Source organism: Myotis lucifugus, unplaced genomic scaffold (assembly GCF_000147115.1).
Source record: "Myotis lucifugus unplaced genomic scaffold, Myoluc2.0 scaffold_16, whole genome shotgun sequence".
NCBI lineage: Eukaryota > Metazoa > Chordata > Mammalia > Chiroptera > Vespertilionidae > Myotis > Myotis lucifugus.
In genome coordinates, this window is record NW_005871064.1 from 10,666,104 (window position 1) to 10,692,950 (window position 26,847).

The 26,847-nt window shown below is 45.7% G+C and overlaps 1 protein-coding gene across 1 annotated transcript in view; it reads right to left on the reverse strand.

The window, feature by feature from the left end:
• Positions 1-26,847, reverse strand: part of FHOD3 (formin homology 2 domain containing 3) — a 327,675-nt gene that overhangs the window by 192,317 nt on the left and 108,511 nt on the right. Inside the window, exons 4-5 of the mRNA XM_023750800.1 lie at positions 23,002-23,069; positions 17,002-17,107 (exon numbers count right to left, since the gene is read on the reverse strand). Coding sequence (XP_023606568.1) covers positions 17,002-17,107; positions 23,002-23,069 — 174 coding nt within the window. The remainder of the gene's footprint in view (positions 1-17,001; positions 17,108-23,001; positions 23,070-26,847) is intronic.

Genomic DNA, 26,847 nt, shown 5'->3' on the forward strand with positions numbered 1-26,847 from the left:
AAACACTGAGCAAATGAGATCACCCAGCCCCCAGAGGACCACAGGGGCGAATGCCCTACACAACGGGAGGCTCAGAGGGGAAGCCAGAGAGCCAGGAGACACCAGCGCAGGTACCAGGCAAGGGAGCTTGTATCCTGGAGGGGAGGGAGCCAGCACATCTGCACTGCCCTTGGCTCTCTCAGCACAGTGCCCTTTGCTCAAGGAGAAACAGACTCCATTCTGAGAAACACAGGGCTCCCCAATCAGGAATGCAGAGCACTGTGTTCCAGCAAACCATTCCAAATGCCCAGTACGGGGCCAATCACTTCTGGCTCACATTATCTAATATGGCAGGCTGAACAGACAAACCAGGAATGCCCAGGTCCCATCGAACTGCCCACATGTGCATGGACATGGCTTTGGCTACGGTTATGGTCCTCTCTTGTGGGTCTTTTCTCCTGTTTTTCCAGCTTTTAACTCTAAGACTTCTCTGCCTTATCCATGTTGCCTGGATTTGTTGTCCCTCTGACATCCTCTGAACCATAGTTACTGGTAGATTCCTTTATTGAAGGGCCTAGCAAGCACCAGGCACTGCATGAGGGTCCTGCTCAGAGTGGAATGGGGCGGGGGGGTCCAGGTGCAAATTAGAAAGAGTGTCTGATCATTAGGGAGGTCTCAATCTAGTCAGGGAGGACAGGGGGACAAATGGTTACAAATGTTCTATGAGGTGGGAAGGCCGTACCTGCAGAGGCCTTATGGGAAAGGGTAACACAAATGGTAGAGAGAAACCCTACAGGAAGCCAAGGAGGAGTAGGCAGAAGGGTCAGCATGCATAAAGGAACGAGGTGGAGCCCTCCCCTCCCAGTGGATTCAGACACATCCACTTAGCTCAGCTTCATGAACACCCCAGCACAGAGCAAGTGTGGAGGTGACATAGAGGTGTCTTCTCAGTCCCACTGCCAGATGCCAAGACAGCGAGCAGGCCCTTGGCTGGTCTATGTGCCAAGGCCAAATGGTGCTCTTGACAGTAACTGTCAGGAGACACCACTGCACTCGGTGACAGGAGATCCAGAAGGTGACAGAGAGCGGGCTTGGGAAGCTCCTGTGCGCTGAACACCTTTCCTGTCAACCCCATGGGAAAAACAGCCCCAAACCACCCGCCCTACAGTGGCCTACACCCAGCAAGCCTGCAAAGACAGAGTGGAGAGAGAAGCTCTGATCATTTTGTTCAAGGAGTCCATTAGGTTATAAGACCAGGCCCACTGCTACCACCTCTCAAGATCGGGTAGCTCAGGGAGCAGTCACAGGGTACTTGCAGTGCCTTTTCAGTAAATGCTTTCTTATGAGGGAAGTACACTTATTTCTCAGGGCAAGACTAGTCAGAAAGTCGAAGTTAGAACAGATGATAAGATACCTGTCCCCTTTGGCTTAAAGAGGACAACAGCACACCTCGCTCAGACACTAACCAGGCACAGCTCCCGGGGGAACAGTCAGAGGGTCTTAGGCTGGAAAATGCTCCCAGGAACTCTCTACCAGGGACGGAAGAGCAGCCAGTAGGCACTGTCCCCTTGCCCAGTGCCACAGCACCCAGCTGTGGCCTCCATGGAATATCTGCTTGTCAAACCAGGTAAGGAGCTGACGGTGCTCCTCAACAGGCCTGGAAGGTCACTACCATCTCAACTATAATTTACCCAAGGGCCAGCCCTTCACGGTGCCAAGTCCCTTTCCCATTTGGACTTCAACTGACGTAAGAGGGATTTTGTAATCCTCATGGAATTCCGAAACAAAACCATAAAATTACATATTTCCTTTCTTTTCAAGCCTGATAATGCCTAGGAACCTTTGTGCTGTGTTTTGCCAACATGAGAATGAACCGTTGATTCAAGTACCACATTTCATATTTTATGAAATTCCCATGAAACGTGATACGTTAAGCTGATTCTATTTAAAAGAAAAAGAAAAGAAAAGCTGAATTATGAAAAGCAAACATCTTGAACGATGGAGAAAAGAATAACTAAAAAAGTTCCCCGTGTCTTTTGAAATGGATGATATAGGATTGAACTACTTAAAATCTATCAACCACCTTTGGAAACAATGCTGATGCAAGCAAAGTTGAGGGGGGTGGGGGGGAACAGGCTGTCAGGATTTTCATCCAAAACCTAACTTAATACAGTGTTTTTCTGAATATCCATCTTTACTCGATGGCTCCTATCCTAAGGCCACTGCCAAGTTCCTTGTGGTGAGGGGCCTCGGCCGGAGCCCTCCCCTCCCACAGCAGCTCTCTGCGTTGGGCACGTGCTGGATGCATGACCACATGAAGGACTGGAGGATGGGGATGCAAAGACAGATGAGCAAAAGCACCTCTGAAGAGGAGCAAACTTGCCCCAGAGCCCTTGGGCCCAGGTACCCAGCGCTAGCTCATGAGCAAGATCACCCAAGATGACTGACTGCTTACCAACCTCCCCTCTTTTCCTAAAGCCCAGCCCAGTCTTTATGTTCTCTCATGACACCGGCATACTGGAAATGCTGAATTTTCTTCTGAGTCACCTTCTCCTTTAGTTGCTCACTGTGTGCAGGAGAGAGCCTTCAATGGGCTGGGCATGGATGTCACCACCGTTGCTGTTGTTATTGTTGAGAAACCCAAATGAGTACCCCCCACCGGAGTGAAGGGTTTAAGCAGGCCATGTGAGAGGCTCACACAAGAAGCAGCAGGGACATGCAGGGGAATTCGGTTTGGATGGATGGCATGTGGTTGCCTAAGAAGCCCAGGAAGAAACTAAGAAGGTGCTGCCTTTGTGAAACCTCCCCCTAAACCCCCTTCACAAAGACCTCTGCCCCTACTGAGGCCCCACGGTGTTTTGCACCAATGTTAGCATGTCCAGATGGTGCTGTATTACCATTTTTGTATGTAACTGCATTTGTTTTCTATTGCTGCATAACAAATTACTTAGCAGCTTAAAACAACACACATTATCTCACAATTTCCATGGGGCAGGCGTCCAGGCACAGCTCAGCTGCATCCTCTGCTCAGGGTCTCACAAGGCTGCAATCAAGGTGTCAGCTGGGGCTGTGGTCCCTTCTGAGGCTTGGGGTCTCCTTCCAAGCTGATGTGGTTGTTGGCAGCATTCGTTTCCTTGCAGCTGTAGAAATCATGGCAACTTGCTTCTTCAAGGTCAGCAGAAGAGAGTGTGTCTCTGACTTCTAGACTCCCTTTTAAGGACCCCCCTGTTTTAGCCTGCCCCACACAGGATAATCTCCTGTTTAACTGACTCAAACTCAACTGATTTGGGACCTTAATTACATCTGCAAAATCCTTTCACCTTTGCCACATAATGTGACCTAATCACGGTCCCATGATGTTCACAAGTCCATCATGATCAGAGGTCCCGCCCACACTCAAGGGGAGAAGATTACACAGGGTGTAGAGCAGGGGGCAGAAATCTTTTGGGCCATCTTAGGTCCTGCCTACCACAGTATGCATGTGGTATAGTCTAAGCTCCCTCCTCTTAGCACCTTATTCTTGAACTTAATAGCATAACTTGTAATTATTTAGTTTGTGCTGTTCTCCATTACCCTATACTCGAAAGTGACTGACTCCCTCAAGTCACACTCACTGATGAGTGAATGAAACAGTCAACTCATCTTTACTAACTGAGGGCTCCAACCACAGAAAAACTGGGGCCACAGCTGACAAAAAGCAGTGAAATCTCAAATCTGAGGGAGTTTAATCTTTATGTAACCCTCCAATTAAGACCTGGAAAAGCTGTAAAAGACAGAAAGAAGATCTAGAAAGAAGGATGTGGGGCAGTAAGGTGTATACAGGGAAAAGAAAGCATTTGGACCAAGTTGGTAGTGTGGGTAGATAGCGGGGAAGTCAGGAAGGCAGCCAAGTGAGGCAGCCCTGTGTGAGGGCCTTTCCTCATGACTATCAGCTTGCTTCTCCAGTCCCGCCTTGCTTTGACCAATGAGCCCAACCCCTTGAGGTTTCTGTGAACCTCCTGGCTCTCAGTTCTCAAGCTCTGGAGAAGCAGCAAACCTAGCGCTATCTCCGGACCTCAACATGTACATGTGAATTCCTAGATATACGCCAATACTCACCCTGCTAAGCCTTCACAATTCTGCAGGTCAGCATGAAGAGCAGCCCCTTAATGACTAAGGGCAGCTCACCTTCCTTTTCCATGACTTGGCTGGGCTCAATGTCAGGTAACCAAATGGCCTTTTTGTCACTAAAACAGGACAATGTATACTTGGTGATAGCCTGGGACCCTACAGCAACTAAGACAGAACATAGAGAAGGGGAGCCAAAAAGTTCTGCTTTCATCCCTCTGCTTTTTCTATTTTACTCAGAGACACAGAATCTTAGACCTGGAAGGGGTCTAAGAGGTCATCCTGTCGTACCCTACCCCAAGTCTCACAGCCCTAACAGGTCATCTGGTCCCTGCTGAAGCATTCCCAGTGCAAAGAATACTGTGGTTAGGATACTAATTGCCACATACCTGTCTGAAATCAACTCAACAAGCATTCTGAAAATGCCCAGTATTCCCCACAATAAGCAAACGCCATATATAGCATTCCTGCGCTCACCCCCCACCTCTCAGGCCGCTGACAGACATCGCAGATCAGCCATGGCACTCTTTCCTGCTGATGCTGGATGTGGCTTCAGAATCCTCAGCAGAGCGCTCCAGAAAGTCGCCACTGATCAGTTTACGTTGGCAAAGGAAATCAACTAATTTTCCAACCCTGTTCTAGCAGCTTGTCTTCAGTCAAAAACCACTTTCCTATAACTCCTGCTCATTGCTCCTAATCTGCCTTTAAACACAACAAGTTTGCCCCTTCCTCCAAAAACAACCCTACATTATCCCTCTACATCTAAACTTATCCCCCCCACTTACACCCTGGCAGGCTCAAGCCAAGGCCCAAGGACAGGGTGACCTGGGCGGGTCAAACTAGAGCTCTAATTCTGGGATGATTAGGATGCCCTCATAGTGTTTCAGGGTCAGAGATGAGTGTGTGTAGTGGGGGCCATGGGACACTGTTCTGCTTGCAAGAACAGGCTCCAGACATGTCGGGTCAACCTAGCACAGGAGTGGCTTTGGGGGTGTCCAATTTTGAGGAGCAGAGGAAAGGAGAGGCAGGGGAAAGGAGGCAAGGGATAACATGGTTGAGCTCATGAGGATGTTGAAAACCAAAATGCTCGCAATTACACGTCAACCTTTATCATATCACTGCTGTCTCCCCATTCTGTACCTTCTGGCCATGCATATCCGGTTCCCAGTATAAAGTGTGCACTTACCCACAATCACTCACAAAGCACTAAGACCAAGACAGAACTCCGTTGCATGGCTCTAGGCACACCCTCCCACTCATTCACTCATTCAAGTTTTTAAATCAAGTAGCTGTTAAATATCGATGAGGCATCAGGATCAGACTGGAGCTAGGACCACAAGGGTTATGACAATGATATTCCTGCCACCATGGAATTCACAATCCATCTGTTTCAGAGGCAGGTAGAGAACTCCTTAAGATACAAAAGGGGTTATACAGTATAATCCATTTTGCATGGATTTTATCTTCAGAAGGCATGACAGTTAAAATCAAGATACACACCATCCAGCAAAATTATCAAAAAGAAAATTCAATAATTTAGCATTTTTTTCTAAGTACCAAAAACAAATCAACATGTGCTCCAGTGCCTCAGAAGCAACCCAATCTGGTGAGCTAAAGCTTCAGGTTAGCAAATCCAGGCTCCCTCTGATTCTCAGTGTAAACCTGCAGCTTCCCTGGGACCATGATGGCTCTTCCCTGAAGACATTCTATCACTCATCTCTTCTCTCCTCAGCCAATGTCCACTGAGCTCCTAAAACGTGCCTGGCATTAAGCATGAAAACTGCCATGCAGGAAGCCAACTATGGTAGAGGGAATTAGCCTAGGGTCTCTGGCCCATAGTGTATTTGCAACAAATATTTATTATCAGTGAGATAAGTGTCAATACCATGGTTTGCACAGAGGGCCTAAATATCGGGGGTCAGGGCAAGGTCTGGAGAATCTGGTATTTTAGCCCCATCCTGAGCACATGCGGGAAGCAGAGGGTGAAGTGTGAACCAGGTGAGAAAGGGCCTCGTAGGCAATACTGAGGTCAGAGAGAAGGCTGAAGCGGACTGGACAATATCTAGCTACATGGACATTCTGCCCACATGGAAGGGCCAGGATTTCTTCCTGAGGATGAGAAGAGCCACTGAGGGATCTCCACCAGGGACTGAGGAGGCCAGATCTAGAGGGTCAACCCAGGCAACGAGGTATAAAATGGACCAAAGGAAAGCAGAAATGAAATCAGGGAAACTAATGAGCTCACAGAGAAAATTAGGAAGGAAAAAATGATGGTCTGAACTCAGACACTGTAACTGGAAATGAAGAGATGCACAGACTTGAAAGGGGAGTGAAGAGTGAGAGGCAGCACCGGGCTAGTGTGACTCAGCAGCTGAACGCTGACCCAAGAACCAAGAGGTCACCGGTTCAATTCCTGGTCAGGGCACATGCCCATGTTTCGGGCTCGATCCCCAGTAGGGGCATGCAGGAGGCAGCCAATCAATGATGCTTCTCTCTCATGTCACCAATGTTTCTATCTCTCTATCCCTCTCCCTTCCCCTCTCTCTAAAAATCAATAAAAACATATTTTAAAAAAGAATGAGGGGTAGAGAACCCCAAATTTAGTGGTGGATAATTACAGAGAGTTAGAGAGAGAAAGGGGTCTAGGAGGCCCTGGGTAGCTCACTTAACTGTGATGGAGGACTGTGCTCTTCACAGAGATGATGAACGAAGTGCTGCGGGGTGTGGGGGTGTTGAATGGTGTGTAAAGATGCTGTGTTGAGGTTTGGGCATGGGGCCTCAGGGATACCCAGGACATGGCTGGCTCCACAGCTGTGGGACACTGCAGAGTGACCTGAGCTGGGGTCTCGTGCACCTCGATGGCAGGGGAAGCCACATTGTCGGGGAAAAAGAGTGGCACCCTGCAGGAAGGCTGGCCCAGGTTACCAAGAGCCCTCAAAACTCCAAAATGCAGCGGTCTATGGACACAGCAACTGACAGTTCCCCAGCGAACCCCAGCCAAGAAAATAGTCTTAATCCATGTTTGGGGTTAGGTTTAAAATTCGCTAAGACATTCTGTTCTACCATAACTGTGGATTTGTAAGTATAAGTCCTATGAAAGAGGACCATGACAGAGATGGTTACAGCCACGGAGGTAATGACTAGGATTCAAGGTACACCTTTCCTGCTGGTCCTCTGGGAAAGTCTACCGAGGAAGGAGAGGTGGATGGAGTGAAAGGCACATCTTCCATATGAACAAAGTGGGAAAATTCCCGATGAACACACAGCAGAGAGATTCGGCTGTGGAAAATTCCATACATAGGAATGGTCAAACAACTGTTTTCCTTTCTTCCTTCTTTTCTCATAAAAGGAAGAAGACGAAGGCCTCTGGTGGAGATGAGAGTTCTGGAGAAACCACTTTGGCTGAGACTGTGACAAGAATGGCTCTTAAGCTGAAGTGCTCAGAGGCAGAACTGCACAAAATTACAGGGCTTGTTAGGGGTAGGGGGGAGGGGCTGCAAACTGGCCTGAATGTGACTCAGAATGCAAGGTGAGATCTAAAGAAGCATCTAATCAGTCTAGGAAGGAGTCGAGTTGAGATCAAATTATAATAATACTAAGTGAAACCATTTGACTTTGCCATTTCTGTAGGTTAAAAAAAATGGTCAGATATCAGCCATTGCCCATGATTTGGCGGAATGCTCAGGGTTGGAGATCACCTTGGCCAGGTAGACCGAGCTGTACTGCTTTACAAAGACTGCTCTGCATGGCTACTTCTGTTACTACTTAATGCTTGCGGTGTTCAAGATTATTAACAATTGATTTTTATTTCAGAAAAAAATAAAACGTGAAAGAAAAGCCTTATTAATCATAAGGCAAAAATCCTCTCTAATTATAGAGGAGAAATTCTTTCAAAGGGGATAGGGGGAAAATCAAAATCCTGGTTAAAGCTGGAGGTATCCATGCTTAGAGTTAGAAACTGGAGGGAAACATTCTACTCGCTACCAAATGCAGTGAGGGGCTCACCTGGGGTCCCCCCAGCACCTTCCTCTCTCACCTGGGAGCCCAGAGGAAAAACCGAAAGCATTCTTCCCTGCAAAGGCCTAGATCGCTCTGGCCTTCCTCTGCTTCCTGCGGCAGGAGCCCCTCACCCACCTGACCCACTGCATGCCAGTACCCAGCACGGCAGCCTGAGGGCGTGTCAGGCACAGACACACGCAATGATGACTTCGATAACTGGGCACTTCCAAGAAAAAGGGCTGCACAACAGAGGCCTCCAAACCACCTTCCTGCCAGTCTACCCCAATGACCCTGAGAAGCACAGGTAGAGAGATGCCACGAGCCCCGAGACCGGGGTGGCCCGCCACACAGCACTGACTTCGAGGGGCCCATCTACAGCAGGGCTACAACTCCCTCTGCGGGAAATGCAGTGCTGCAGAAAGTAACTAGAGTCTGGCAAGCCCACAATATCCGAAGGCCTGGGCAGCCAAGGTGAGACGTGAGCTCTGCCAGCAGAAGGGCTAGAAGGTGAAGGGCATGGGTACAGCTCTCAGCTACTCTCTGACTCAGTTTTTTAAGGGGGGTGCAGGCCCACCCTGGTCAGTACAGTTTAGTGGTTAGAGTGTCAGCTCACAGACCAAAGGGTCTCAGGTTTATTCCCAGTCAAGGGCACGTACCTGGGTTGCAGGCTCAATCCCTGGCCCTGGTAGGGGGTGGCGTGTGGGAGGCAACCAATAGATGTGTCTCTCAGATGTCAGATCTCTCTCTTTCCCTCTCTCTCTCTCTGTTTGTCTCTTTTTCTTCCCCCCCCCCACCTCACTTCCTCCCTCCCTTTTACTCTAAAATAAAGAGGGGTGTTGGCCTGATGCACGGTGGGGATGGGGAGGGTGGCAAGAGGGGCCACAGATGGGACTCTGGCAGGTATCCTTTCTGTCACCACGCATCAGCAGCACCAGAAAGAGTGACTCAGCCTCCCTCCCCAAACAGGCGGACTGTGGCTTTCCTGGCCTTGGTTTATGGCTGGTTCAACCTGGTGGCCCCATCCCTGATAGTGTGCCAAGTGGGTGAGCAAAAAAGGTCAGGCTGAGGTCAGAACACTGGGGCACTGAGAACATTAGATGCCAAAAGCAGAGGTTTCGACAAATAGGGGGCTGAAAAAAACAAACAGTGAAGACCAGGGCCCCCACCTCTGAGTGGCCCAGCTTCTCAGGCCTCCCCAGCCCACAAGCCACAGCTGGTGAAGGCCCGCAACCAGCAGGCCAATCTCCAGCAGGCATGCTACCAGGCAAGTGCTCACAGAGAGAGTTTCAAACCTGGAAACACAGAGGAAGAGGCGGCTAGCTCTCCCTCGGGGAGAGGAGAGGTCGCACACGAAACTCGTCATGTTCGCTAAGTGGGCGCCACACTGAAGAATCCAGGCCTCCAGACTCGGAGTGTTCCCTGATGGAAGCAAAACACACCCCCGGAGGGCGAGAAAGGCCCTTCGTAGGAGCTGACATTCCCCAACCAAGTTTACAAAATAAACAGGAAAAGAGAATCCTCTCACTCTATCGTGTGGTAAATATCAGGCCCAATTAAAAGGTGAATAAACAAAAATAAATAAATAAGCAAACACCATGGGGAGATATGCATAAAATCCTTTAACGAAAGAAAATGAAATAGACACCACACCCAAGAGTTAGATGGAGAATATGTCCTTGAAAAGGATTTGTCCCAGGACATGGACGTGCATGCAAGCAATCATTTTGAATTTCCAAATAAAGTTGTCAATTCTTCCCAAAGCAGTTGACAAATTGAACTCAATGACGACCAAAGTTACAAACCACTTTATAAGGATAACTATAAAGTTATTGGCAGGAATAAGTGTGCCCCAGTCACCAGGAATGACAGAGACTATAAGGAATGATCAGGCCTGGGGTGGGTTCAGAGGCTCGGGATTTAGGACTGAGATGAAAGCCAGTCTGTCCTCACAGCAAGTTCAACCAATGCAGCAAGTTTCCAGCGGGGATCTTGTCAAACAGCTCTCGCCTCAGTCAGTGGCTCTGCCTACTCTCCGCCTCCATTCCCACGGTAGGACACCGCTGTCCGTGTAGTGACAGGATGTCCATCCTTAGATAACCACAGAGGGCTTGAGAGGAAGAGGCAGAAGACAGTGCTGAGCTGTGCACGTATTGAACAAGGCCAGGGTGAAGGGTGGGGGGATAAAGAAAACATTGGTGTTGGACCGGAGAACCAAGTGCGTGAAGTAGCAACAACTGCTGCCCAGCTATGACGAAGCCAGGCTTCTTTGCTTTCGATCACTGTTATTCTCATCTCACAGAGTGCGAGGTCGTTAGTCAGAGGACTCAGACTTATATGCCTATGAGGCGCAGAGGCCACAAAATAAGTGGAGCAGCCCAGGAGTTGTACAAAAGGGAGCGGTGGGGACTGTGGTAAACACAGCCCAGCATCCCAAGTCAAGGGGCAGCTTCTTCCAACTCCAGCTACTTGTGGCCACGCAGCAATGAGGACCCTGTGTTGGCGCAAGAGTTCAGTTTTTCACAAGAAGCCAGAAATCCATATTTTTATATCAAATCTCCCAATTTTAAATGTTCATGACTATTTAAAATTTAACAGATTGGCAAACAAAATGCCTGCAGGTTCACTGGTCCCACGGGCTGCCAATCTGTGCCAGTCGACACGATTCCCTCCTATCACAGCAACTCAGCAAAGGGAGACATCAAGGGAGGAAGGACCTCATCCTCCACCCTGGCCTCAACCCCCAGGGGCTGGTGGCAGAGTCCACCAGGGCATTTGTGCAGCTGTGTCATCCACATCAAAGCTGGGCCATGCGGCTGCCATAATTGATCCCTGACATCCTGACGAAGCACAGAAAGCTCGCAGCAAGAGGCAGACGAGAGGCATGTTCCTCCAGGCCAGCAGGTGTACCCCAGGACCAGAGTCAGGGGTGCGGGAGTCAGGCCAGGTGTGCTCCAGGACCAGAGTCAGGGGTGCGGGAGTCAGGCCAGGTGTGCCCCAGGACCAGAGTCAGGGATGGGGGAGTCAGGCCAGGTGTGCCCCAGGACCAGAGTCAGGGATGGGGGAGTCAGGCCAGGTGTGCCCCAGGACCAGAGTCAGGGATGGGGGAGTCAGGCCAGGTGTGCCCCAGGACCAGAGTCAGGGGTGCGGGAGTCAGGCCAGGTGTGCCCCAGGACCAGAGTCAGGGATGCGGGAGTCAGGCCAGGCTGTTCCATGGACCACACGGTGCTAAGCATCTGGCCTCAGTTCAGGAAGTAAGCAGCTCCCCTTTATGCTCCCAAGTCCTCACCTTGGGACTAGTTTGAACCCCTCCCTAACCACCGTGTAGAGTCTGAACCCAACCTTGCTCTCCTCTGTTGCTCTGAAATGCCAACACACGCGCTTCAGTCTTTCAGAGATGGAGGACGTTGATTTAATTAGCATTTGATCATTTTGTACCACTGCCTTCTAACATCATAAAATCTCTTCCTATGTGGTCTGTAATATTTCTGTTCCTCGTGACATCGATGCCAACAGAAACCATCTGTCCCGAAGTCCTGATCCTCATTAAGAGATCCCTTAACATGCAAGGCAATTATTTTCCTGTAGTGAAATATAGTTAAGTGATAGTTGGCAAAGCTCTGAATTTCTCAGGTTGTAGTTTTTGGGGAAAAAAAAGTCTAAAATCTGGATTAAATAACCCATTTATAATATTGGCAACCATTAAAATATTTTTAAAAACATATTATGGGGACAAATCAAATATCTGACATTTTCTCCTAAAATGAGAGGGTCGAGCTAAAGGAGTTCTAAGACCTTATCCAGCTCTGTAATGACTGAGGTGTGTTTTATGATTCACAAATAGTTTGCTTTAGGATAAAATCAACTTTCTCCATGAAAACCTAGCCCTTAAGAGGCAGCTTCCCTTCAGGTGCAGCCAGGAAAGGTGGCTGGTCAGACTAATTCTCTGTGTCTGCTTCTCTCTTCTTCCCCAAAGCATATCACCTATGTGCATTTCCTAAACAGAAGACAAATGCCATAAAACACACAGAACGGCCATGCCCAGCCCCTCCCAGGAGCTTCTCTGGGGCAGGGCTGTGTCTCAGTTACACTGTCACAGCCCAGGGCCAGCATAGCCCACAGCTGAAGGCTCAGCATGTGTGTGGAAAGTTTAAGTTCCCAAGAAGATACCACTCTAGGTCTTACTGCAATAAGAATAATTGTGAGGTACAAATTCCACAGATTTATATTAAATACTGGTTATTGAAAAAAACAACAACCTTTAGATCATTAGCTATAACATCCAAGAATAATAAGCCAGATAAATATTATTTCTACATGTTGTACATTTAAGACCTATTCCCAGCAGCCGGCTCACATTTTTTGGAGAGCACTTGGCTACACCGTAACTCAAAACCTATCTTTACTTCTCAGCAGATGCATCCTCTACTAAAAGCAACAGATTCCTGGGCCTTACAAGGGGAGCTGACAGAGGGCCGAGTGCAAAAATAAAGATAAATTAAACGAGTTCTAAAAGCAGATGTGGAAAGCAGTGGGTTCTCCAAATGCGCTTGTTTCCCTTGGATCTGGGGACTTGCACATGGTCACACCAAGTGGAGCTCCTAAGGTACTCCATGAAGGAACTCGCACGGCGCTGGACAATCAACCACTCATTGTGTGTTTCTCTATGTGTTTTTTGTTTTTCCATTGATCTCAGAGAAAGGAAGGGACAGAGGGAAAGAGGGAGGGAGGAACATCAATCAGTTGCCTCTCACACACGCCCCGACAGGGGATCAAACCTGCAACCTAGGTACGTGCCCTGACTATGAATAGAACCCACCACCTTTTGGTATAAAGGAGGACGCTCCAACCAACTGAGCCACAGTGGCCAGGCTGTTCTATCAGGGGTTCTGGAGTGCCATCTTGACCAGGCTGAGGTCAGTCAGCTCCTGTTCTATCAGGGGTTCTGGAGTGCCATCTTGACCAGGCTGAGGTCAGTCAGCTCCCCTTGCCCAGCAGCTCAAGTCCACACCCCCAACCACCTGCCCTGTGGGCTCTCACACTCTAGGCCATGGCATTCCCACCCGAATCACCCAGGGCCAGGTAACAGACAACCAGGGACAGCCCTAAATTCCAGGGCCCACGGAAATCCTTCACACTGGCCACTCCTACACCTGCTTCCTCCGCCTCCCCATGGAAACCACAACAAAGGTGCTGCCCCCTGAGGACTCCCCCCACCCAGGACTCCGTGTGACCCCAGGTAGCATGCGGAGTTCTCCCCAGGACTGTGAATTACAAAACTGAGACTCTTTCTAGTTTCTCTCTGTTGATCTGCATCTAGGGTGATACAGTTAAAAACGGTTGGACAAATAAAGAGGTGATGTAAAGGTCATCCTTGATCGCAAATGTCTCCTGGCCGCCAGCCGCTGATCACAGCCCCAAAAAGCCTCCATGAGAAGTTGTTCAAAGTCAGGAAGGGGTGACTCAACATGTGGCCTAGGAAAAATGATAGTTTCCTTGTATGAAAACACCAAAGTCACACCCCCAAATCTGTCATTTACAGCTCTCAGAAGGTACTTTCCTGGCACGCGTTTCAGTCAAATACTTCAAAATGTGCTGAGGTTTGCACAGCACCCTGGTTACCCCGTGTCTTCCAAGACTTAGCTGAAGTGAGGCAGCCATGCAAACGCACCTCCCCACCTGGGAACAGACACCTTGTCGTCACCTGAAGGGGTGTGATGCACATGCTCGTGTCCCAGGTAACACATGGGAACCTCTGCCTCCAATACATGGACGCTCCTGGGAAAGCCAAGTCTAAAGGCCAGACCCAGGTGCTGGCAATGGAAACGTGGAGCACCCCTCACATGCGGAAGAGCTGTCTGCAGTGAGGGTCTTACCTCGGTGGCACTTTCTGCAGGGCCAGAGAGCAGCAGGCAGTTGACAGGGCTCTCCCTGGTTGTGCTCGGACCTTCTGATTCTTAAACATTTGTAATTGCCTCTGGTACAGATCAGAACACTGCCAAGTCATAAACCACCATGAGCTTAATGATAAGCACTCCCTAAGGTAGAGAGCCTGACAGAGGTACTCTACGTCAATGCCATCTTTCATTGCCATGAAGAACAATTCACACAACACACGGTTTGGGGTCTTGTGTAGCCATTAAGCTTATTCTGCCCCCTAAACAACCTACCATTCCCTCGGCAGCAGGGAGGCCCCCATTCCCTCCAAACGGGCCATCACATGGCTGCTCTCCGGCAGGCTTTCTCAGCCGGGATGAGTTGTTTCTTCCTAATTCCCTCTACATGGCAGGCACTGGTAACCCTCAGATCCAAAGACATGCCTTTCTCTCTTGCTGCCACCCCTTAGAGTCCAGGAAATCAAATATAGCATGTCCTTGAGTAACACTGTTTCATTCAACATCATTTTGTTATAACTCTCATGAGATGCCATAGGAACTTAACGCTTGTTTATATCAATTATCTATGGTCAAACTGGTTTTGTTTCATTGGTTTGACCACAGTTCCAAGAAACTATAGACACGCTAAGTGAGGACTTACTATACTCACTCTGTCAGCCTCCCTTGCAGCTATAATGGTCATGTGACCCAGTTCTAATCCATAGGATGTCTGCAGGGGGCTTCTGACAAGAATTTTACCTTCCTGATAAAAGGAGGCTGACTACAGCGGGCAGAGCCCTACCCGTATCCCCAGCCTTGAATGTAGCTGTTTACACTGATGATGATTCATTAAAAATGCACATATAAATTCCTAGATAAGGTTAGAATAATGACGATCAACACATAGATGGTTTTAATATTAGTTCTATAGAGGTGTGTGCGTGCATATGTTCAAACAAGCATTGGCTAGAGAAGACTTCTTTTTTAGAGTTAAAATGATGCATACTTTAAACATAAAAATTTGTCAATTTGGACTCACTATTCAGAATTAGGCCATGTTAAGTATATTTCCTTCCATGTGTTTCAATTTATGAACATCCATATTTATAGGTGACCTGGAAAATAAACTAGAAGAACTTCCTCCACCCGGATTTCTGTGTCTTCCCCTATTTGAGGTGTTGGACCAGTGTGAATGGGACATGAGGGTGAGAATCGAGGCTTGCACCGTCTCCTCAGACACAGAAAGACAGCTGCATTGGAAGGCAACAGTGCAGGACAATGTTCTGGTTAATTTGTCTACATATCCCACAAAAGTTTCCACATAAATGTTTTCATTATATTGAGGACAGAAATCCTTCAGCTCACCAAATAGAGCCTGTCTACTGACAACTTGTCATGAGGATCCATCACATACCCAGGAAAAAACTGAAGTTCAACAAAATGAGACAACTCCTTCGTCTCACAAACACCATGAACTAGAAAAGCCAGCGGCTGCGGGGCTCTCTCGCACACACACATTTGGCATTTATCAAAGGAATAGGAACCACTCACACTGACTTGAAAATGTGTCCTTAATATTTTTGTAATGAGCCCTAGGTTTCCTCTTTTGCTTTTGCCTTTTGTGACAGTGGTTCTCCAGGATTAGGGAAAAGGGAGGACTCAGGGTTCAGTGTGCTGGGTATCGGCACAGAACATCAGGACACGTCTCAGGGTAAGACGCAACCGGAACTGTGGCGGACAGCTCCATTTTGCCTGTCTCCTACTAACCATGGACACTCGATATTAAATCACCCGTTGCATGTATTTTTCCTTCATCCGGGGGAAATGAAAGGAGGGTTTTTCCTTATATGATCACAGAAGAGGGACACATGTGCAGAAGAGGAGCCAAGCCTGCACTGACCTTGCTGTGCCCCTGTGCCTGGGCACGACCCCGGTGTGAACACACACCAGAGAAACTGATTTTATTAGCTCCTTGCATCTCAAATCTTTCAGCTGCAAAATTAAGATAATATTAAACTATGTTAAGTTTCTCTTATTATAGGTCAAAACTATTGATAACAGTGATTTCATGTGGTCCAACCTAGTAATTCCTACCTTAAAACATTCACAGGTTTTCTTATAGGATCAAATAAAATTGGGATTTATATGAAGGTGCATCAAAAAAAACCCTGTAACTATGAAAAGAGCATTAACTTTATGAGCTGGAACAATAATCAGCACTCCCAACTCCACATGTGCATTGCTTTATAAAAATGAAATCATGGCCAAAACCGGTTTGGCTCAGTGGATAGAGCGCCAGCCTGCGGACTGAAGGGTCCCGGGTTCGGTTCCAGTCAAGGGCATGTACTTGGGTTGCGGGCACATCCCCGGTGGGAGTTGTGCGGGAGGCAGCTGATCGATGTTTCTCTCTCATCGATGTTTCTAACTCTCTGTTTCTCTCCCTTCCTCTCTGTAAAAAATCAATAAAAATATTTAAAAAATAAAAATAAATAAATAAAAATAAAAATGAAATCATGGAGGTAGATATCAGAATCGTTCCTTATAATGCAAATTCCTGGGTGCACCCCAGACATACCGAGTCAGGAGCAGAAGGACCTACCCGGTGAGGAATGTGCACTCTGACACATGCTCTGGTGGTAACTCAAGTTGGAGAAAATACTTTTCCCAGGAAATAAACGGGCCTCTTTGGATCTGGGTAGCTTTCTGCAGAAATTCAGACTTTGCCCAAGCCTACTTAGTATGTCCCCCTTCTTCACCATAAAAGATTATAAAGAACCTAGCTCATACATCCTTTTTTCTTAATAGCCAGAAAAGACTTCATATGAAAGTCAGTAAAATTAGCTCAGTCACTAATCCTAAAAATTGATGAGACTTGATGAAGGTTTCATCTTTTGCCACCAGGTGGTTTCATCATCTTACTCCTAATCCAAGCCTTTTAAAAAGTTCTGGGTGTTGAACTTCCTGGAGGACCCCCGCCCCCCCGCCACCCCACAGACCTCCCTTGCAGCAGGGGCTGACTGCTGCATGCCCTGTGGGAACTTACCCCTCAGGATGTAGTTCTGATAGTTCTGGTCGGCCTCAGCTCCCACCTTGATCAAACAGGTCAGACCTTCAGCCACCACAAATTCATGCACCAAATCCTTGTCATCCTGGAAGGAGAGTAGAGAAAAAAAATAACTGATGAACAAAATAGATCCAGAGACATAGAACCATGGAACAGACTGACAAGTTTCAGAGGGAAGGTGAAGGTGGGGGATTGAGGGGACGGGGGGTGAGATTAACCGGGGAACTTATATGCATACTAGAGGCTCGGTGCATAAAATTTGTACATGGGTAGGGTCCCTAGGCCTGGCCGGCGATCAGGGCCCATCTGTGGGGCAACTGGCAGGGTGATCAGGGGGCCCCCACTGGCACCTGCCTTGGCTGGCCTGGGGCCTGTGGGCTGGGGGCAGCTCTTGCATTGAGCATCTGCTCCCTGGTGGTCAGTGTGCGTCATAGCGACCTGTCGTTCCACCGTTTGGTCGATTTGCATATTAGGCTTTTATTATATAGGCTATGCATAGCACATGGACACAGACAATAGTGTGGTGAAGGCTTGGTAGGGGCAAGTGTGGGGAGGTGGGAGTCAATGGGGGAAGAAAACAACAACAAAAACCAAGGGGACATCTGTAATACTTTCAACAATAAAGATAAATTTTTTTAAAAAGACACATGAAGGAAAAAAAAAGACTTCAAATCCTGTCCCGGTCCATCCTCCATGCAGACTGTGCTGTTAAAACTATGCACAGGCCTTTGAAGCCAGACCGACCCCTGAGATTGTTCTGCTCTATTCAAATGAAGCATCTCAACTGTTGCCAGAGGAATTTTACAACCAGTCTTCGCATTGTTGTTTGCCAAAGACCAAGGATTGCCTTCTGGGCAATCTAATAAAGATAAAGCAAGCGAATCCCTGACTGTCAGGAATATTTATAGTGTTCTGTTTCTCATTCTTCAAAAACCGGCAGGCTCTGCACCCTCACAGGTCCCTAGGCACGGGCCACATGAAGCTTGCTGGGTTTAACAGCGGGAACATCCAAAGCAGCACAGACCATCAAGTGAAGGGTTCAAAACCCCCTGTGTGTTCCACAGGACAGTCCTAAGGCCTTGTAAATGGTACCATAACGTAAGGAAGCAGACCCTCCATCTCCTGAGCTGTGGGCTTGCCAGACCAGCAGGAGGCAGAGCGCAGTTCCCCGCATGTATCTGGAGCAGCGTGCCACCCCTCAAAAGAGCCACCGTGGGTGGCCTGCAGACCTGCTCACAGAAGGCAGGCCAGGCAAGGAACCTCAGGGTCATCGACTCGGTGGTTCACAAAGAGAGGTCTCCAGACCCATGGGGAGCAAGAGGGTCACCTGGGAACTTGTTAAAAATGCAAACGCCCAACTCCACCCCTGACTTACTTGATAGGGAAGTTTGCTGTGGGGCCCAGGGACCTGCGCCTACCATGCCCTCCACGTGATTGGGAGGTGCCCTCCAGGTGACTGGGAGGTGCTCAGATGGGCCTCAGCCCACTTAGGATCATCTGGGAGCTTTGAAAAGGAAGAGGAAGCAGGACCCTTCCCCGGAGGACTTAACCAGAATTTCTGGAAGTGAGGCCCAGCTTTGCTATTGAATTCCCCAGGAAATCCTAAAGGCCGGCCAGTTCAAGAACCACTGATCTAATCCTACCTTCTCTTTACAGATAAAGACTCAAGAGTGACAAACAGTGGCCACGTCACCTATGTCCACCAGCCCTCCCCTGCCCTCCCCCAGTGCACTCTATCCTGTAGTAGCCACCTCTACCGTATGGAAATGTAGGAGAGGGATCATTCTGCTGCTGCTGTGGGAGGTTCCCTCAATCGGACAGTGCCTTGTCTCAAACACAACCAGGATAAGGCTGGAACATTCTTCTTCAATTATAACAACAGAGCAAAACTAAAAACCCTCAGTGATGTAAATAGTAGAAAGCTTAATGGAATAATGAAAGGTTATTCTTCTAGGAATGGTCAGCAACCCTGGTTGATCTCCAAAAAAGAAAAAATAATGGAGACGAACTGGCACAATTCTCCAGTCTCTCTGTTAAATCAGCCCCTCATTTGGATTTTACGGCATTTTCCAATTATATGGATGGAGGACGTGAGCTCAATGTGGGCAGGCCAGGCACGGGCTCCCTCTGAACCAAGAAAGCGCTCTCAGTGTTCAGAGGGCACCGGGGGAGGGGGAGCAAGGCTTGTGCCCCGAAGGTAATGAGAGACAGCTGTGTTAGCTCAGACTTTAAGATAATCATGGCTTTGGAAAGCAAGAGAAAATGGGACAGTATCATGAGTTTTTGGAAAATTACTTTACACTCCTATGTATAAAGGAAATAAAAAATAATTCTCTCTCCATCCATATCCTTTTCCACCAGCATATGTGAAAAGTGAACATTTAGATGAGCTCATGTCTAGTCAGAAAGTTTTTCCAAGCATGTAACAAATGTTTATTACTTTAACTAAAACTAGATTCACACATGACTTCATGGTGAAAAAGTGAGAACAAGCTCTCAAGAAACCACTCAAGCTAATCACTAATATTAATATCGAGTTGACTGTCTGGGAAAGGTACCTAGAAAAAACACTGGACAGAGGAGATGGTGTTTATAAAAATAATTCAGAACCCAAAGTAAAATGCATGCACATGTGTAGATAAGGCACTTTAGGAACTAAAAATGTATAGATAATAAATGTGGAGAATATCTTCCAAATCGGCAATGTACTAGATTTTAAACACATATCCTAAAATATATAGGCACTAATAAGTCGTTCTTGAAACAACAAGAATAAAATCAAAATGTTCACACTAACGAAGAAGTGACTATCACTGCATTTCAGAATTTTCTGTAAGAGCCATGCATTAACCTGTGGTCATTCTTTAATGCCTATTAGTCAAGGAATATGCAACGCAATCCAAATGGGCAATGGCTCAAGTTTTTGTTGCTGTTCTTGTTTGCCCCCTAATTCCATATAGAACCTCCACATCTAGAAAACACAAGGGATGATGGAGAGGCAGGCTCATGGGTGTGAGAAGTGATCGAGGTCCCAGACAGCTTGCAACCTGTGTAACCTATTCAATCCCCAAGGCATCCTTGCTCTGTGGTTTACAGCTATTTTGAGCGCACGTGGGTGGTCTTCCAGACAGGTTATAAACCTCTGATGGCAAACACCTTCTCCCTTGTCTACGAGGTGTGGACAAAGGCTGCTCAAAAATATTTGTTTAATGAATAAACAGTAGAAACAGCATCCCTAAGAATCCAGAGCCAACACTACAGAACAGGTGTGGTGAGGGGATGTGCAATAAGACCCCAAACATATTTGTTTTACTTTCTTTAACTTTTCACCATAGAAAACTTTAAACATATACAAAATAAGACAGAATAATTTAGTAAACCCCCTGGTGTCAATCAAGTCATACCAATCCTGTTTCTTCTGTCGCAACCCCAGTCTGCTGTCATATTAATTTGAAGCAAATCCCAGACATCACATCATTTAATCCATAAGTATTCCAATATGTATCTCCAAAATAGGAACTCTTTAAAATTATGTACTCATAATAAAAAAAATTAATGCTTTCTTATGTTATCAAATGTCCAGTCAGTGACCAGATTTCTGTCTCATAAATACTGTTTTCTTACAATTTGTGTCAGGATCCAAATAAGATCCACATGTGGCAATTAGTTGATATAAATTTTAAATGTCTTTTAATTCGTCTCTCTTTTTTTCCCCTTGAAATTTATGTGTTGAAGAAAGTAGGTCATTTGCCCACAGTCTGGGTTTTGTTGATTACACGCCTGTGGTGTAGTGTAACAAGCACCTTGGTCCTAGATCATTTATTCATTGGTTATTGCACATAGAGCATGATCAGCTCCAGGGTTGACTTTGTTGGCTTGACCACATCATTGATGGTAGTGTTTCCATGACGACACGCATAGCATCCGGTTGTTTCTCATCGCTGTCACATCAGCAGCTCTGGCTGCTCAAGACCTATCTATCCATTCATTCATTAGGAGTTGTAAAATCAGGGTATTCTAATTCTATCACTCCTTATTACTTCTTAGCTAGAATATTTTTATACATAAAACTTGACTTCAACCACTGTTTGATTATCCTAAAGTTCGCATAGGAAGAGGTAAATATGAGATTCTAAAACTTCACCCATTTGCAAAATTATGAGCTGGAAGCAAGCATTTTCCAATGGTGAGCAATCCATTAGGTTTATTTTTTTTTCTAGTATCATGATGAACTCATCAATGCGAACACTTGATGTGTTTTAATTCATTGAAATTATCATCCTTATTGGTGCTTACATTGTCCCATCTTTGGCCAACCAGTGGGAGACTCTTTTGGCAATAGTCCTAGTAGTATTTGACAGCTTCCTTGCTATCCATATAAGAGGCTCCAAGTTTATTTTACCCATTTCCTTCTCTAGACTTAGAATCAGCTATTTCTCCAAAGAGCTCTGCTTCTTTTCAATATTTTAAGACCACAGTCTTGCTGCTTTGGGTGCTTTTGGCTAATGGATTGATCAGTGCTTCTAGTCCTTTTCCATAAACAGAGCTAGAAATATGCTTATTTGCTTGTTTGATTGTTAAAATAATATACAACATGAGTTCAGTCTGATTTTTCCAATTCAGGAATACAGAGCTTTTAACTTAACCTCTTCTATCTTTCTATCTTCTTTCTACCTCACACCAAGAATCCCAATCCCTAAGAACTCTAAGAATGACAAAATTGGGATAACTATACACTCACACAGTCTCAGAATAGCAATATCAACACTACCACCACCACCATGATTATTGTAAACATGAAAACAGTTCCTTTGTGTGTGTGTGTGTGATTCCAGATGCACAAATTACAGTATTTTAAAGTCACTTAGAATAGCTTTTCTCTGTGTGGTTCTGCCATCAACTGGATACTCAACAAGCGGAACACAGGTTTTGAAAGAAGTCAAAGCTGAACAACAGAAACACAGGCAGACAGAGGGACTGCATGAGTCAGGGTGAGGAGGGGCATGGGTATGGCCTCTGGGGACACAGTGGAAGTCCAGCTCCCGCAGTCAGGAATCTGAGTTTGAGAGAGGACGTCAGGGAGGGTGAAGAAGTTTCGCTTTGTTCATCTAAGGAACAAGGATACACAGATGGATATGTGGGAGGTGGAGCTTTGGGACAATTAGTCAGTGAAGCACTGACTAAATTAGAGACAGAGAGGACAGAAGACAGACATCTGTTAGACTATCCCGGTTGCGCAGCCCATTCATCGATTGTTAAGTGGCACCAGACACTGTGCGAGGCCTCAGAGACCCAGCGATGGAACCCAACGAGCTCCCAGATGACTGGACTCGCACAAGTACCTGAAGTATCTAAGTTCCATACTTGATGTAAGCACAGAGGACATCAGGGGTATTCGGAGGGCCCATGACTGTGGTGAGGGGTCATTTACTTTGGGGAAAGGCTCTCTGACAGAAGGAGATACCAGGAAGGAAACTGAGAGACGTAGAGAGTAGATTTGGGTTGGCGGGGGCGGGGGCGGGGGGGGGGGGCGCAATGCATTCTGGGATAAAAGCAGTAGGTCCAGGGGCAAAGGTGCAGAAGAGAGAAGGCACAGATGGTTCCCAGAATGCAATCACAGGTGGAACTTAGGATGCAGCCAAGGACAGCAAGGTGTGAACAGAAGACAGATCCAGAAGGGCCTTGATGTTATACTGAGAAATCCAGAAGTAATCCAGAGGCTACGAGGAACCAGCAAGAGAATGACACCCTCAAACCCTCTGGTGGGAAGCGGGAGAAGAGATGGAGCTGGGGAGGACCAAAAGCAGGCAGTGTCTGTAGACAGCTGTTTTAATTTTTCTGAGATGTGCACCCTGGGGGCAATGACAAGACAGGTTACCACTGAGGCAGACAGTAATCAATAAAAGGTACACCCTGGTCTGTATCTCATTCCATAGCAACGCAAAAACAGAACCCAAGGGCACTTTCTTCCTCTCTTACCTGAAATATCTGCTTCAGGGAGAAAAGGGCCCTTCTTAAATCTCGCCCACTGGAGTTGTACAGTTTTTCTGAAAGAAAGAAATAACATGTAAAATTAACTTAATTGATTCAACAGACAGTAAAAACACAGAGAGGATATGAACAATTACAGAATTTCCACTGGAAAGGTGAGTAAACCGAATCCATTTCATTTAGGATACAGGCCTCACCTCCAATAGAGCAAAAACAGTCTGGGCTGTTATGGGGGGGCCCTGGGGAGTTATAGAGAATGATGCCCAGATTTGCACCCTCAGCCAACACCCTCCCTCTCTCCAGCTCTCTATGTCCAGCTATTTATAGACGATTACACTTGATGGTGAACTATATCTAAAAAATAACAGCTAAAACTGAACTCACCCTCCACCAGCCTCCTTCCTTGCCTCACAGCCCCTGTCCCACCATGCTCTCCGGCTCCAGTATAAATCATTCTGCGACTGGGCTGAGAAAGCTTTTCAGTGTCGCCTTTTCCCGTGGGGGCTGATGGTCGCCTCAAGAGAACCAAGGGAAGGTGGTGGCCCTCAGGATTGACTGGCTTCTTCGATGACAGGAGCCCAGCTGCAGCTGTGCCGGTACCTGAACTCTCACTCATGTTCAAGGATGGGCCCTGGCTCTGAGCAAGGCAGGTGGAGGAGCCCTGGCTCTATATTCACTGGTTCAAAATTCCTTCCAACTTCTACAACCACACTATTCAATGGATCACATTTAACATTTACTGGTTAGGCCAGGCCTTGTGAATAAGGAGGTGAACTTGACCCAAGACTCGGCCTCCCAAGGTCACAATGCAACAGGATAGTCAGGTGAGTAATCCAAAATTACTAGCAGAGAGAGTACCTCTTAATAAGGTAAGGAGGCTTGCATTAGACTTTCTGCCATGTACCACCAGACAACAAGCAGAACTCTGCCTTCCATGGATTCACAACATCACCTCCATCTCTTAGTTACCAGCAATCTGTCATGGCTTCTGATTCTTAGGAATGAGAACAACGGTTAGTTGTGTCCTGAGTGTTAAGGTTTTAGTACTTTGCGCCATTGTCAAAACAATCCCTTTTTTAAAAAAATAAGGATTAAGCATATTAGAAAATAATTAGCTGAGAATGACAATATGTTGTTGAGGATTTTTGCATCTATATTCATGAGCAATATTGATCTGCAGTTTTCTTATAATAGGGTTGACATTGAGGCAATGTTGATCTCTTCAGTTGGAAGTATTCACTCCTTTTCTACTTTCAGAAAGAGTTTGTGTAGCCTTGGTGTTATTTCTTCCTTAAATGTTTGGCAGAATTCTCCAGTGAAGCCACCTGGGGCTGAAATTTTTTTATTGTTGGAAAGTTTTCAACTATAAATTCAATTTCTTCTATTATGATAGGGCTATTCTGATTATCTATTTCTTTTTGAATGAGCTTGGTGATTTGTGTTTTTCAAGGAATTTCTCTATTTTACCTAAGTTATTAAATGTAGAGGCATAAATCTGTTCATAATATTCCCTATTATCCTTTTATTGACTATAACAATCTCCTTTTATCTCTGATATTGGTAATCTGTTACTCCTCTCCTTTTCACTTGGTTAATTTGGCTACAGATGTATCAATTGTATTGATCTTTTCAAAGAATCAGCTTTTTATTTCATTGTTTTTTCCATTGCTTTTCTGATTTCTATTTTACTGATTATTTTCTTCCTTCTGCCGACTTTTGGTTTAATTTGCCTTTTATTTTCCAGTTTCCTAAGATGGAAACTTAAATCATTGATTTAGACCTTTCTTCTGTTGTAATGTAAGTATAAAATGCTATAAATTTCTGAGCACTGCTTTACCTACATTCCACAAATTTTGATATATCATGTTTTCATTTTCATTCGATTCAAAATTAAATGAAGTTTGCATATTTCATTCAATTCAAAAGGGAATAACTTAATCCTTTAATTTCTGTTTGAACTATGATATAGTACTATGTTGCTTAACTTCCAAATATTTGGGGATTTTCCAGAGTTCTTTGTGTTACTGATTTTTCAGTTTAATTGCTCTATGCTGAGAACTTTACATATCAATTACTTAAATTTATTAAGGTTGATTTTATGGCCCAGAATTTTTTTTTATCTTGGTAAATGTCTAATGTAGACATGAAAAAAAAGTGTATTCTGCTGTTATTGGGTGGACTGTTCCATAAATACCCACTAGGTCACACTGAATGACAGTGTTGCTAAGGTCTTCTATTCTTACTGAATTCGTGTTTACCCATTGAAATCAGCTATTATTGTGGATTGTCTATTTCTTCTTTCAGCTTTATATGTTTTGCTTTAGGTCCTTTGAAGTTCTGTTGGTAGGTGCACTCACAGTTAAGGTTGCTATGGCTTTCAGGAAAACTGACCTTTACCATTATGTGATGCCTCTCTTCCTCAATATTCCTTGTTTAAAGCCTACTTTTCTAATATTTTCTAATGTTAATATGGTCAGTTAGTGTGTGGTTAGTGTTTTCAGGGTGTATTTTTTTCCATCCTTTTATATTTAACCTGTCTGTGTAGGGTTTCTAGGACATGTGTTTGAGACTTATTTCTATCCAATCTGACAATCTCTGTCTTTTAACTGGTCTGCATTCACTGTGTTTTTAGCCTCTAGGACAGTGGTTCTCAACCTTCCTAATGTCGCGACCCTTTAATACAGTTCCTCATGTTGTGGTGACCCCCAATTTCATTGTTACAAATTGAACATAATTAAAGCATAGTGATTAATCACAAAAACAATATGTAATTATATATGTGTTTTCTGATGGTCTTAGGCAACCCCTGTGAAAGGGTCGTTCGACCCCCAAAGGGGTCGCGACCCACAGGTTGAGAACCGCTGCTCTAGGACATCGCCAATGATTCCTTCAGTGGCACTGAACAGAGACCCCCAGGGAGGCCTGACCGTGCCTCTTCCCCTTTGATGAGAAACCTCCTGGTACAAACACCAATGATATCTTTGAGTGGAACCAAAAAAAACCTCTCCCCCGTCTTTTTTTGCCATGACTTTTAATTAAAACAAACTAGAATTTCTACTCAGGAAGTAAGTGCTTTGCATTCCAATAGTCTTTCATTTTTTTAAATACTTATAATTATCTCTTTTACTTTAATAATTGTTGATTCCAAACAATGCTGAATAATAAAATAGTATGGTTCCCAAATAATAATTATTTCTTTTATGTGAGAAAATTAACACTACAGACTTCAGAGAGAGATTCACAGATTTTCATACAGGTTTTTGTTCTTTTAAGACATTGCGGACAGATCATGAGAATTCTCGCTTCATATTACACAGTGTTTTACAAAGTATCGTACTTTAAAAAGATATTAGCTTGTAAGAACATGTAATAAATAACTTCAAAATGCAATGGGTATTTAATTTTAAAGCGTGCCTTTAACATTTATATAAAACGTTTTTTGTACTCATTCAATAGAAGCCTATCTGGCCACTGGGTAAAGCTAGCAATAAAACTACTGGCCTGCAATGTGTTAATATCAAAGCTCAAAAGATCAGCTAAACTATATAAGCATATTATGTATTCTGCGTAAATGACCTTTAAAACACTTTGGTTTTCTATTTATTTATTTTTTATTTACTTATTTTTAATCCTCTCCCGAGGATATATATTTTTTTAAATATATTTTATTAATTTTTTACAGAGAGGAGGGGAGATGGATAGAGAGTTAGAAACACCGATGAGAGAGAAACATCAATCAGCTGACTCCTGCACACCCCCTACTGGGGATGTGCCAGAAACCAAGGTACATGCCCTTGACTGGGACCCTTGAGTTCACAGGCCGATGCTCTATCC